The 13,719-nt window shown below is 43.4% G+C and overlaps 1 protein-coding gene across 27 annotated transcripts in view; it reads left to right on the forward strand.

The window, feature by feature from the left end:
• Window positions 1-13,719, forward strand: part of DENND1A (DENN domain containing 1A) — a 495,329-nt gene that overhangs the window by 429,657 nt on the left and 51,953 nt on the right. For all 27 annotated transcript variants that reach the window (XM_072748692.1, XM_072748673.1, XM_072748682.1 and 24 more), the window contains 4 exons: window positions 952-992; window positions 3,139-3,210; window positions 4,449-4,505; window positions 12,765-12,896. In XM_072748692.1, the coding sequence (XP_072604793.1) occupies window positions 952-992; window positions 3,139-3,210; window positions 4,449-4,505; window positions 12,765-12,896 (302 nt within the window). The remainder of the gene's footprint in view (window positions 1-951; window positions 993-3,138; window positions 3,211-4,448; window positions 4,506-12,764; window positions 12,897-13,719) is intronic.

The following is a 13,719-nucleotide window of genomic DNA, read 5'->3' on the forward strand; positions in this document are numbered from 1 at the left end:
GTCCAGGGCCCTATAGAGTAAGAAACAGAGGACCGAGTTTTGCCCTCAAGGAGCTTTTACTGGTAGGAGAAAGAACTGCATAACTAAAGACAAATACAGATTGAACCAGTGCAGGAAAAGGAGCAGAAATAGGCTTTTATGCAGTTAGAATAGGACTCCACTAATCCTCACTCTGTAATGTGAGAGCTTCACAAAGGAGGCAACGCTCTCAGAGTTGAATATGAGTTCTGAGGAGAAGACAGGCTTTATAAAGTGTTGTTAAACTAAGTCAAGTCATTCAGAGCTTTTAGAAAAGCTGTCCAATGATAGGACCTCCTTATCCCTCCAGACAAAATGAACAAGCTCCCCCAACAACTCCTCCTTTTTCTTTCCCTGTCGCTGCTCAAGTGTGCTGGGGCTGAGTGTGTCCAGCAGTTGGGGGGACACACAGCCCTGTGGTTCCTGACTTGGGGTGGCTCACAGAAGTTCAGAGAAAGTGGACTTCTTCTAACAGGAGTTACCTGTTTTTGAAGGCTGTTCAGAGGAAGGTTGGGGGGTGGGGGTGGACAAAGAGGAAATGACGTCTGAGCCATTGGTTGGTTGACTCTCCTCAGCAGAGAGAGTAGGGAATGGTGGCCAGCAAGGGAAGCAGCCTTTTTGAGGGAATGGAGGGTGGAGGGGATGGAAGTACAGGGTGGAAAGGCCGAGGGGTGATAGGACCAGGACAAGAAGACTGGAGAAGAGAATCAGGAAGGAGAATTGGGGCTAGTATTCAGGGCACTAATAGGATTGGATCTCTGAGAAAGAAAACTTGTGGCAGCATCTCACTGCTGCCTCCTGTGGGGAGTAGAGCATGGGAGCTTCCGTGTCCTTCTCCAGACTGAACTCTTCAAATCCTGCTTGCTGTAAGCAGTTCAAGGAACTCCTAAAGGCGCATAACTTTAACCACTTCTCTAACTCCTCTTTTCCCAGGCAGCGATAAACTCTACCATCAGTGGCTCTCCACAGTCCGGGTAAGTGTGCACCCCCGCAGAGCCCCCCAGACCCCTCCTGAGCCTCCTGGTAGCCCTCCACTTCCCCTGCCACCTGCAAGGTGGTCTTTCAGTCCGGGGCCCTCCATTCTTTCAACAGAAGATGCTTCTGCTTGTAAAGCCAGGCCATCTGGTGCCAAGTGGAGGCTTGCATGATGAGACTATCTAAGGCATCCCTCAGTGAGGGCAAAGAGAGCCAGGAGAAGCTTCCTCATCTCAGGAAGCTGGCCAAGGCGTGTTGAGTGGATGCTGTTATCCTAGAGCATTTCTGGGGAGACCAGTGTGATTGGGAAGTTTTCATAAGAAAATAAAAAATGCTGCTCTGCAGTGTTTTTCACAGCAAAGGCTCCTGGGACGATGGAGGACTTATCACTGAGGTTTTCACTGCCTCACTATTGTTATGAACAGTTTCTTGTATTGGAAGCTAGGTGCTAAGGTCTTCAGAAGCCACCAAAGAATTCAATTCTTGCCTGTGCATGGGTTTGTCAGTGTGCATGTACTGAAGGTGTCTTGTGTACTGGCCTCCTGTGTAACAGGGAGCAGGAGGACACAGTCCCTGCCCTGGGGGAGCTCCCCGTCTTCTTGGGAAGGTGCATGTAAATGGGCAACTCCAACATAATATGTTAAGTGTTCTCTCCTGCTTGTGGGCTGAGCGTACCACTGCCAAGGCAGGTCCCTTGGAAGTGGCTGCAGTTGGCCGAGAATAAGCAATTCCTCAATGAAAGAACTCTTTTGTTCTTCTTGTATGGCCAAACACTGCACTTGGCAGATCATAGACAAGCAATAAGGACTTGTTGATTGATTGGTAAAAGGAGTTTTAATACTCCAAAGGACCATTGAAATAGGATACTGAGTAATTTTGGAAAGCAGTGTGGAATAAATGAGTGGGTAAAAATTTCATACTGTCCTACAACATAGAATGCTTTCTAGGTCAGACTGCAGTGTTTTTAATTAAAGCTCAAAATTCCTAATATGGGCTGTTACCAAAAATTGTGCTAAGAGTTAATCCCCATAATTATCTCACTGTATCTTATTCTTTTATATACCTACTTGATCCTGTCTCTCTCTTTGTTCAAATCAGTTAGAATTATCTTCCCAAACCACTACAAATCTGATTATTGATGCATCTGATTAAAAATCGTCTAGAGTATAGACTCCTCCATATCCTGGCCCCTCATGCACTGACCCCATGTGGCCTTAGCCCCGCTTGCGGTTCCTCCAGTGACTGCACTTTTTTAACATGTCCCTAGAATGTCCTTCCTGTCCCCCACAGTCTCCATGGACCAGGCCAAATGTTTCATCCTCTAATCCCTCCCCTGACCTTGCATACCAGGAGCTGCCTCTACACACAGCCAGTACAGCTGTCATGAGCTTTGGCTGCAACTGTTGACACTGGGGCACCCCCCAGACTGGAAGCCTGTGAGGGCTAAGACCAGTCTCCCTGGGACTGAGTACCCTCCAAGGCTAACATAGGGTGTCTCTGCAATGAGCCCTTACAAGATGCCTAGAGCCTGTGCGCGTCATATCCATTCATTGCATCCTTTGTGTACTGGGCGAGCCATCCCTCCTCCTCTTCTCCCCTGTTCTCCCAAAGAAACTGAACAAAGAAACTGGTATGTTGGATTTGTATGAAAGCCATGATTCCCATTGATGGCTTCTCATTCTTTCCTTCCCTCAAGATATCGATGTTAAGGAAGGCAGCCTACCAGAGTGATTAAAAATAACAACACAGAAAACCACGGTGAGGAAAGAAAGGCACATGACCAAAGGTAGCCAAATAAACTAGATTTTCTTGAGAAGCCATAGATTACTATGGGGAAACTTTGCCTCAGAGAGCCCATGAAGAGCTTTTCTTCCAGCCAGCGGACAGGTGCCAAGCAAAACACTGGTTCCCCCTGCAGCTAGTTATCACTATCCTCATCCTCATCCTGCTCTCCCAGTACCCACCCAGAGCGATCCTGCCGTGGCCATAACTAATTGCCCAGGACCAGTTACTATCTAGGCCTGTTTCTCTAATTAAATTACACTCTTGGAATGTTGCTTAACTTGTTCAAAGAGAAGAGACTTCTGTTGGTGTTGGCCCACTCTATCTTCAGCCCGAATTGCTAATTGACGTTTTTTATTACAGAAAGGAAGCGGGGCAATTCTGAATACTGTAAAAACGAAGGCGAACCCGGCTATGAAGACTGTCTATAAGTTTGTGAGTACTGGTCTTGGTCTTGGGACCCGAACACATCTGTCCCTTAGCAGGATGAAACTCTCCAACATACCTGACCTATACTGTGGAGATGATTCAAGAGCCACTGTGTTGTTTCCTAAAGCTTCCAGGGCTCCTAGAGTTACTTAGTGTTAATTATTTTGTGACCAGGTCAAAGATGCTTTTCATTTTAAACCGTTTCTGCTCACAGTTGCTGCAATCAAGAAATGGGAAGCCACTGGTTTTAGCTTTTAATAAGATGTTGACGGGGTGGCTAAAATGCTGGCTGCTCTTGCCTGTGTCCCTGACACCTGGAGGTGTGGTCTACCGGGTGTTATGGTAAACCCTTTCCTATGGGGATCCCCATTATCATGTCAAAATAAAGCCGCTCCTTTGCTGGTTACTGAGGAGTGCTCATGGTGGGGCACACTCCCTAATTGTCCCAAATCCTTCATCATCTCTCTCACCACTGCCCTATAGGACGTGCATTGTTTGTGAGACTCATGCCTACAGCAGAGAGAAAATAGGAGAACACGTCAGCTCCCGATCCGATGTTCCATCTCTTACAAGTATTTTTTTTCTCATGGTTTCTCTTGCTTGCTAATTTGACATGAGCCACTTAACTGGAGTGGTTTTGTTTTATTTCCATTTTTAATTTTGTTAGTCCTTTCTGTGCTTAAATTGTAGCTATTTTAACCAGGCGGGTGGCTGCCAGCAGAACCATACAGGTCTAAAATGACAGAAAATAAAAGCCAGGGTGTGTGCCGAAGTGAGATTTAAGAAACGGCGCTAGGGAAGCCCAGCGATGTGTCTGCTCAAGCCAGTCAGCCCAGGCAGAAAATTGGTCCTGAGGCCCTGCCCTGGTGAAATGTAATAGATATTCAGATTCTTGCAGCCACAAAAGCTGCTGCTCTATCTACACTTACTGGTGGCTGTCACCAGGCTGCTGAGATAAATAATTATAGAGAGCAGAAGAAGGCCTTCGGAAAGGGGGGAGGGGGGGTACTCAGTGCCATCAAAATGCAGAAAATAAAATCTCCATAGCCTCTTTAAGGGATTTTTTTTTTTAACCTCTTAACATTGTATTTGTTTTCATAGCCATTATGTTTTCGACTTGATGATCCCATTTTTCCTTCTCTTTTTTAGTAATCAGAGAAGGTGATTCGCAACGGATTGAAATCAAGCATAGTCCCTGCTGGAAACAGAGAGAGAATCTTAACTTAAATTAATTTTTCATGCAGGCAAAAGATCATGCAAAAATGGGAATAAAAGAGGTGAAAAACCGCTTGAAGCAAAAGGTACTTGAAGTTCTTATTCAAAATGTATAAGCACCGTGTATGAAACGCGTGGCCACAAAAAAGTATGATGTGATCAATAGAGGGCTGTTTGATACAGTGTTGTTAGCACACTTCAAAATGCATTACCAGCTGTCCGGGAGTTTTCACACTGTTATAAATATTCACAGATAAAAAACTGTCTTCAAATAACATTAAGACTGGCTTAAATCCACAAAGGCAAGCAAGTTCAGAGTTACCACTGTCAGTCTGCCCCTTGCCCACCCTACCAGGCCTGGGGTTCATGAGGCTCTCTAGAAACTGGCTCGGCCTCCCCATCAGGGCACCTCTCCCTCCCACAGCTGACCTCTGCCCTGGGGCTGCTTGTAACCAAAACCAAGAAGCCTCTCCAAGGTAATGACCTCCGTGGTTCTAGCATGCACATGGCCACCATGCAGACACAAAGCACAAAGGGTGGGTTTCAGGAGGACACCACAGGCTCCCCTCACAGTGGCAGGTTAACCAAGAGGAGCCCAGCAGTTCCTATGTAAGACTCTTGGGCAGCGGGGAGAGGGCTCTGTCTTCTTGGACCATCAGTAAGATGGTGTGAAATCCTATAGGCTACTTGCTGACCAAGACTCCCTTGCCTCATTCTCTAGCCTTGTATAGGGAGGTTAACATAGCAGAGGGTGTTTTTATATTATGATGAATGTCATCATTATCAGGGTTCCACACTTCGATGACCACTTCCTAAGGATGGTTATGTCTAAGCCTTAGAACAACCCTGGGGGGTATTATTCCCATTTCATATGTAAAGAGACTAGACTGTGGTTCAGGGAGGCACTTGACGGGATGAGCACTGGGTGTTATACTATATGTTGGCAAGTCGAACTCCAATAAAAAAATATACAAAAAAATAGACTGTGGTTCAGAGGTAAAGGAATTTGCCCAAGGTCATGCTGTTGGAGCTTACAGAGCCTGGATGGGGTTCTAGGCTCATCCATTCCCAGTGTCTGTGCTCTTACCACAACAGCGTTTCGTATTACCCTCCTGAAACAAGTGTTTGCTTTCCAAAAGATGTTTGGGAGCACTTATGTCATTATTCCACACCCCCAAAATGTGTAAGTAACTCTAACAAGGCCTTTGTCTATCTCGGCAGTTTTTTTAAAAATTGAAAGCAGTTTTAATTTTATGAAGTCAGAAAGGACCTCTAATTAACTTGAAATGGTCAAAGGAATTGATTCCTTTCTTTTAATTGCAAAATAATTTGTTCCGACTAAGCATTTAAGTTCCTAGTTTCAGCTGAGAGTGAATTTTTAACAGCTGAGATTCAAGTCTCAGAATAAAAATCCTGTCCTGTAAATCCAGTTGGACCTTCACTGTGGTCTGTTGTGCCCTGCCAGAGGCTGGCAGGTGGAATTCTTTACCTGGATGTTAAGTCTGATACATACTTTTTTATCTCTTACCCCAGTCACATGTAACTGAATTGGATAAAATAAAGGGAGGCGGGGAGAGGGTAGTTCTCTCACCAAATTTTCCCTCCTTGATGACCTGATCGTAGGCTCAGCTGGTGTTAGAATATTCCTTGAAGTAAGTAAAGAAAGGGGTCCCTCCTCAGGCGGAGGACAGATGCTCCTCATTGGTTCGATCTGCTCTCTGTAGGCCATCCCCTCCCTCCTGGTATGGGGAAGAATTGGGCCTTATGAAAATCCCCTTTTTATGATACGTAACATTTCTGCAAATAACCAGTTAAGCTCCAGTTTTTTGATGTTGTTCAAAGGTTCACTTAAACAATCTAGATCACTCTCCTTCCACGCCACCTCCCCTTCCTTTCCCTGATAGTATCTAAAGCAGATTTTTCCCTCCCCTGCTCCTCTTCCCCCTGCCAGTCTTTTCAAGAATAGCTTCAGGAGATAATGTTCTATAGAAAGTGTCAGTACATTTCAGGTGACACAAATGGTGAAGGCATTTTATAGAAATGTGGCTTGTCACCATTGGACTGTTGACAGATCTATTAGTGCACCTTTTTCAATTTTCACTTTTCCCCCCTTCGGTCGTACAGATTTCTACAGACTTGATATTTTGCAGTTGTTCTTGGAAGAGCTATTTTGTAATTGAAACTCCAGCATTGTTCAGTGCAGACAGGACTTGGTCTTCAGCGGTGCTCTCCTGCTCCCTTTCTTGAGCTAATTTAGGATTTGGCTCCATCTGACCTCTCTCACTGCAGTAGAAAATATTTCCTTGGCTTTTTTGTTCCCCTCCCCTCCGCTGCCCCCCTCCCCTTCACATGGCAACATATCTGTGTGGCTCCCCAGATGTGTCTAATACAGACATCTCAAGTTTGGTTTCTGCTATGAAATTGAGGCAGTTCCCAACAAAGATCCAATTTTCAAATGTACTGGGTTGCCACCTGGCCTCCTCTAACTCTGCATAGTGATGGTGACCTCGCAGATATAATCAAGAACCCAATCTTGCCCTCTGCGCTCTCGCCTTGGGTTTGAATTGCAAATAGAAAATGTGGGCCCGACCTGCAGAGAGGTCACCATGGTGTGTGGAGGGTCCAGCTCTAATATGACTGAGCAGGGCCCCTTTTCCATCCCTTGTTCATTTGTGCAGCAGATTTTCAAAGCATCTGAAAGGGGAGCTTCCAGGGTATCCATGTGACCATTGGCAAATAATTGTTAATAGATACTATAGTGGCTTTATTCCATACCTGCTCTGCTTCAGCCCCACAACAAAAAAAAAGAAGGATGGATAACATATTTCTCTGGATGAATGTGGCAAGGTGGTCAAGTTCTTCCTTAGCTCAGCCTCCTTTGAAGCCTGACTTGCTCAAAATTAGGAAGAAGAAATGGCCGAGATGCTCCCCAGCCACCGCTTTCTAAAGGGAGGACGAGGACGTAGTGCTTTCCTCTAGAGCATCTCCCTGCCGGACCTGGTGTGTAGGAGAATGCTGTGTGGCTGGCTCATGGCTGTCAACACACTGCATTCTCTAGCGGCACCATGCAAGGCTGGCATCAGAGTGCCCTGTTTGAAAGACGGTGGCCTCACACATGCTCCTTCTCGCCTGCAAGGAACATTAAAATGCTCACATAAGGATGTCATTTTTTTTGTCCATTGGGAAACCCTTGAAAAATTCTTTTTTTTCTTCAGTATCAGAATGGTTGAATCAAATGGGCCCATTTCACAGCCCCCTTTTTAAAGTTTCTAGATCTTTGATCTAGATAGAAAGATAAATCAAGCTTGTCGACATAGAGTTTGTGACAAAGAGGAGCAAGTTCACAGTCAGGTCAGCAAAGCCTCGAGTCTCTGGCCCAACATTTCCTAGCATATTAAAGAGAGTAAGCGTGTGTGGGACAGGGAGATATAGGTAGACTCCCGTAGAACAGACATTTTCACACCTTATCACACAACTGTCAGCTCCCTGTCTCCAACACATTAAAATACACTGCAGCCTCAATCACAGAAGTTCCAACTTTGGATATTGTTTTGATATCAATATTCATATTTGAATTTGCATTTGCTGTAGTGTGAAGTAGACTGCAAAAGAAGGGCCCTGCACAAATTTGAAAATGGAGACCAGTGAGACCAGGAATCTGAGTCAGAGATGTGAAGGGCCCTGCCTCATACCCACAGGGGCCTTTGAACGCCTGACACTGTGGTGTGGTATTTGGGTGTCTGAGGTAGATGAGCTGGGTTTAGTGCTGGTTGCATAGGATATTAACTGTGTGACCTTGAGTAACTTACTAGACCTCTCTGAACCTGTATTTTTTTTTTTTCATTTATAATGAGCGGAAGGATTGACTTTTGCCAGATTGTTGTAAGGATTAGAAGAGATAATGGCTTTCAATGGCAACACCTAGTAGCCACTCACTCAATGGGACTTTCAGTCCTGTTCTTTCCTCATATCCCACATCCAGAGCAGCCAATCTGTCCAGATACCCACTTGTACATACCCTGAGAGCGTGGCTGGCATGGGATCACCTCCCTCTTGGTCATCCACACAGCCACCAGAGCAATTTTTCTAGAACACAGCACTGACTGAATCATTCTCTTGATTAAAGCCTTTCAGATCTTCCTCTACCTCAGCCAGAGGGAGTCTTAGAAAGCCCCAGCTGCTGAGCCACATGCCTTTCTTAACCAGGTTGTGCTTTCTACATACACCCAGGCCTAGAAAACTCCACCTGCACCTCTGCCTCATGAAGTCATATCCTAGGCTCCTTCTGGGTCAGCCTCCTTCCTTCCCTAGGTTTCTGCCTCCTGAATTCCCAGAGGTACTCTGTCCAGCGCCTTACTGCACACTGTCCTGTCTCTTCCGCAGACAGGTGGAGGTTAGACCCCAGTCATGATTTTTGATTCCAGCAAACTCTTAGGGAAGGTGACAGGAACTGAACTATTTTCCGACTCCTTTGCTTTACCAAGAGATGGGAACTGGTTGGGCCCCAGGGCTCCTGGTAAAAGGTCTGTGACCCTCTGGTGGCCTCTGATCTGTAGTCCTGGCTAGTGCCTCCCTCCTGTCAACTTCTTGGTTTTGCATTTTCAAAATGACATTTCGACAGACTTTTTTTTTTCTGTTTACAAACAAAAAAACATGTTTATTGGAGACAATTCAACAAATCAGGCAAGCAAAAAAAAAAAATTGATCTCGTCTTATAACCTGCATTTTCACTTACTATATTCCGAGCATCTCTCAGACCACTAAATGTTTCTTCTGCACGTCATTGTTTTAAGTGGCCACAGTAAATTTTGTCTGATGGGCATATATACATTTACTAGTCCCTTTCTTGAATACTTGTTAGGTCTAGGTTTTTTCTAGGCAAGTATTCTCATAGGTAAAACATTGCAGAAATTCTTAATTATTTGATTAGGATAAATTTCTAGGAATGCAATTAATCGGCCAAAGAGCATACACTTCTTTTAGGGTTTGATATAAATTACCAATTTGTATTCCCTCCAGAAGGGTATGAGAGTGCCTGTTTTCCCAAACCCTTTGCTGAACAGTCTCTCAGTTCCTCCTGAGACCACAGTTTTCTTTAATCACGGGATCTCTACTATGTGCGAGATCTCTGCCAGTAGATACAGTAGAGGATGTGAGTTGGCCCTATTTCTTTCTTGCCTAGGGCTCCTCCCTCTCTGCTGTCTCTGGGAGGGAGCAGTTGCCCTTCCCCAGCTACAGGCAACAGTGAAGAAGTTAATAAATTGGTGGGGCAAGCCACGGGACCTTGTGAGAAGTCTTTTGCACTTCGGGATCTTCTAACTGAAAAAAAAATAACGTGCAGCACTATTTTTTGATGCACATTTGTGTATTGGACACATTTGTCTTCCAAATGTTCAACTCCATTTACAAAGACTTATCGGAGATTATGTACTATATATTCAGGGCTCTGGGGCAGAGAACCCAAATGTCAAGGAATTGGCAGTCTTTAGAGAGGAGAAGAAAAGTAAGTGCAAAGAGACCATAAGGGGTGGCAGTATAGTGTCAGTGTACCAGAGGGGGAGATCATACCTGATGTCTGTTGAACACCTTCTCAACTCAGAATACCTTCATGTATGCTGCTGTTTGGGGTTGATATTGGTATAAATGCCAGAAATCACATAGCTCTTGGTCTCGCCACTTTCTAGTTGTGTGGCTTTGGGTGAGTTGCCCTCTTTGAGCCTCGCTTCCTCACCTATAAAGAGCGATAATCTTGTTTACCTTGTGGTTGCTGTGGAAACGAAGTGTGGTATGGAAAGTCAAGGGTCTGGAAAAGTGCCTGCCAGTAGTAGGAACTCAACACGGTGAAGGGAAGCTCTTTTTTTAGATGGTGCTCTTTCCATTTTGCAGAAGATATGGATCTAAGGTTCGGTCTGTGCAGGACCATAACCGTTTTCAAGCTCCCTCATCTTTCATCTCCTTTAATTCATTCTCCCCGTAGCTTTGAAGTTCACCAAGCAGGTGGCGGTCTCCCCGTTGTAAAAATAAAGAAACAGGTACAGAAAGGTTGGAAAAAATCAACTAGTTAATGGTAAAAACAAAACTTAGAAGACAGCATTTCCTTATAAGCTTAAACCAAACACTTCCCAAAACTACCACATACATTTTTTTAAATAGCTATCATCTTAGAGTTTTTATTACTTTCAATATTTTCTTACCATGTAACCTTACTGCTCCATTTCTTTATTTTTTTCAGCCAGTCACTCATACACACGTGTTGACCTGCCGTATTTTTCCTGAACTAAAAGTAGATTCTTTTTCTTTTTCTTTTTCTTTTTCTTTTCTTTTTTTTTTTTTTTCTCCACTGTTTGGCTTTACTCAGCCTTTGTGTCTGTCTTCCCAGTAACCCCACCTGGATCCAGAATGCCCCCTTTGCCCTTTGTTACTTTCTGGCGCAGACGGAGCCCCTCCCCTTCTTTGTTCCACTTGACCTGAGCACCTTAGGGCAGCCCCTTTTCCAAAAGAGTCATTTCTAATTGGCTGTCGGCAGCCTCTCATCACACAGGCTCAGCCAGCCTAAGACTTGGGGGCCACTTAATGTAAACCCTTCCTGCAAAACCTAGAGGGCATCGCCTCCCTGTGCTTTTACCAAGCAGAGCCAGAAACTGCAGCTGGGTGTGTGGGGTGAATATAGCGAGATCTCTACAGTTTATTATAATAAAGTTTATACCTTATTAGTAGGCATTCTGTTATTATTGAGTGCTGTACATAGTACATTATTGAGTAATAATGTTCTGGACACACTTAGGCCGCTTTATCTCCTTTACTCCTTACAGCTACTATATCCACATTCTATAGACGAGGAGACAGAGATTAACAAATGTTACATGTATTTCTTCCTTAATGCATTATTATCCAATAAGGGATCACATTCCTCCATTTGTCACCATTCTTTTTTATTTGGCTACGTTGAAAGCAACCAGTTGTCAAGTCTTTTGTGTGCAGAATTTAAATGACTACTAAAGGTGTGTGTCTTGTAGACCAAAATACATCTTTGTTTTTGCAATGAAAAGAATCGGAGGGTTTTTTTATTATTTCATTCTGACTGGGAGTTATTTTTACTTGGTAAAAAGAAAATTATTATTATTTAAATGTTTATTTGTACATTTATTCATTGCCTTGCTCCAATAAAAATCTAAGCAACTTTTACAACTTGAGTAAAACACGTGGTCCATACAGCACAAGCGGGCACCAGCCAAGTCCCAAGGAACCAAAGGAAGAGTTATCTGCCTTTTGCACATTGGAGTTTTTCTTTTCTTTATACTTTGACTCCATTCAACAAAAGCCCAAATTAAATGTAAATTTCTGAATTTAAATATGTTACTTTGGTTCCCTAAATATTCTCCAGTTTATAAAATCCTACCTCAAACTTGGGTCTCCTCATTCTCTGCCAGAAAGGAGAAGGCTAGGAAAAAGGGGAGCACAAACACCTCGTTTTCACAAATAGTAATGTCATCAATAAGCAAGCGTGAAAGTGTCCACACTCACAAATAACAAAGTATGCAAATTAAAACAACAATGAGGTCTAATTTTACACCTCCTAAATTAGCAATACATTTTTAAAATGAAAAGGCTAACAAGTACCATGAAACTGATAACTCACCCATTGTCGGTAGTTGGTGTAAATTGGAAAGCAATTTGGTAGAATGAATAAAAAGGCTTAAAGTGTTTATATCTTTTGACCTAGTAATTTCATTCCTAGGGACTTGTATAAAAGAAATAATCCAAAAGAAAAAAAAAATTGCAATGCTTATCACAATGGTGTCTAGGAAGTAAAAAGAAAAGAAAGAAAAGGAAAGAAAAGAAAAGAAAAGAAAAAAGAAATAACCTAAATGCCCAATAGTAATAGAGTGGTTTATTAAATTATTATATATCCACTCAATAAAATATTATGCATCTATTAAAATTATCATTAAAATGACTGTAGCACCATAGAGAGTCTTATAGTAGGAAGAAATAGAATGTAAAATTATGCATGAGCTGTGATTGCAAGTAATTTTTAAATGTCTGCATGTGGACAAAGTGAATATGTAAAAATGGAAATAGCTGTGTAAGGTAGTAGAATAAAAAGATTTTTTCCCCACTATTATGGATTATTGTTGTCTTTGCAATTTAATGTGTATGATTTTGGCTTCTCCTGTCCTTAAAAGTCAAAGAGCCAAGTTACCCTTCTGCTTCCAGGAGAATAGGCTCTGAACCTCCCAGAGGGTGTTCCATAGCAGGCCCTTGAGCTGTGGGGTTGGAGGGAACAGCTGCTCACAGCAGGTGCTGTGACCCCAACGCCAACCCCCACTGGCTTCTCCCCACAGGATATCACCGAGAATGGCTGTGCCCCCACCATGGAAGAGCAGCTGCCAAAGACCGTGCCGTCCCCACTGGTGGAGGCCAATCACCCTAAGCTCCGAGAAGACCGAAGGCCAATCACAGTCCACTTCGGACAGGTATGTACCCAGGCCCTTGGACTAGTCTTGCTTTGTTGTTTGTTTTTTGTAGTATTTTTAGCAGAAGCTAGAGCACTGTGGCAGACAGACTTTTCATTTCCACTGTCTTTGGCAAATCCCCTCTTTGGAGCTTTGCACATCTTTGAATGTTTATTTGGTACAAACGTGTTTTTACGTGTTTGAAGAGGAGTTTTCAGAAATTTTGAGGAGACAGCATGGCTCTGGTCATACAGTAGCTCAAACTCTTGAATGAAGTCATTAAATGCGGCTGCCGCCTCCCCCACTCCAAGGCACTCTGTTGAAGGTGCCTCCTTTAGCTAAGCATCTCATTAGAACACTTTAGCATCCCAGGCCCTTCTTTGCACCTTCAAATAAAAGGCAACAAGCGAAGTCTTAAAAAAAATCAATTAGGAGTTCTTTATTAATGTACTTCCTGCAAATCAATATCAGGAGTCATGCTTCTTAGAGGAAACCCCTGCGCTACTATTCCAGAGATCTGATTTTTTCACCAACTATTTCTGATGACCTGAGCATTTGAAAAATGGTCTATTTGTTTATTCCCCCCCCTTAAGTAAAACATTGTATTCCATATAGAAACTGAGTTTTTCAATCTATTTCCAAGCAGTGGGTTTTATTTTTAGCTGAAAAAGATTGTACACGCTCCCCTTAATTTCTCTTAAATCTACTCTCTTGATGAGCAAAAGTCATAATTATTTGGTTTGTGAAAAATGGCCATGAGCAAGATATGCTGTGACAAGAATTTGCAAGGTTACTTATTTTTAAATCACTTGATTTCTTTAGCCATTGATTGGATGGAACATGG

The sequence above is a fragment of the Vulpes vulpes genome, chromosome 2 (genome assembly GCF_048418805.1).
Source record: "Vulpes vulpes isolate BD-2025 chromosome 2, VulVul3, whole genome shotgun sequence".
NCBI classification, from domain to species: Eukaryota; Metazoa; Chordata; class Mammalia; order Carnivora; family Canidae; genus Vulpes; species Vulpes vulpes.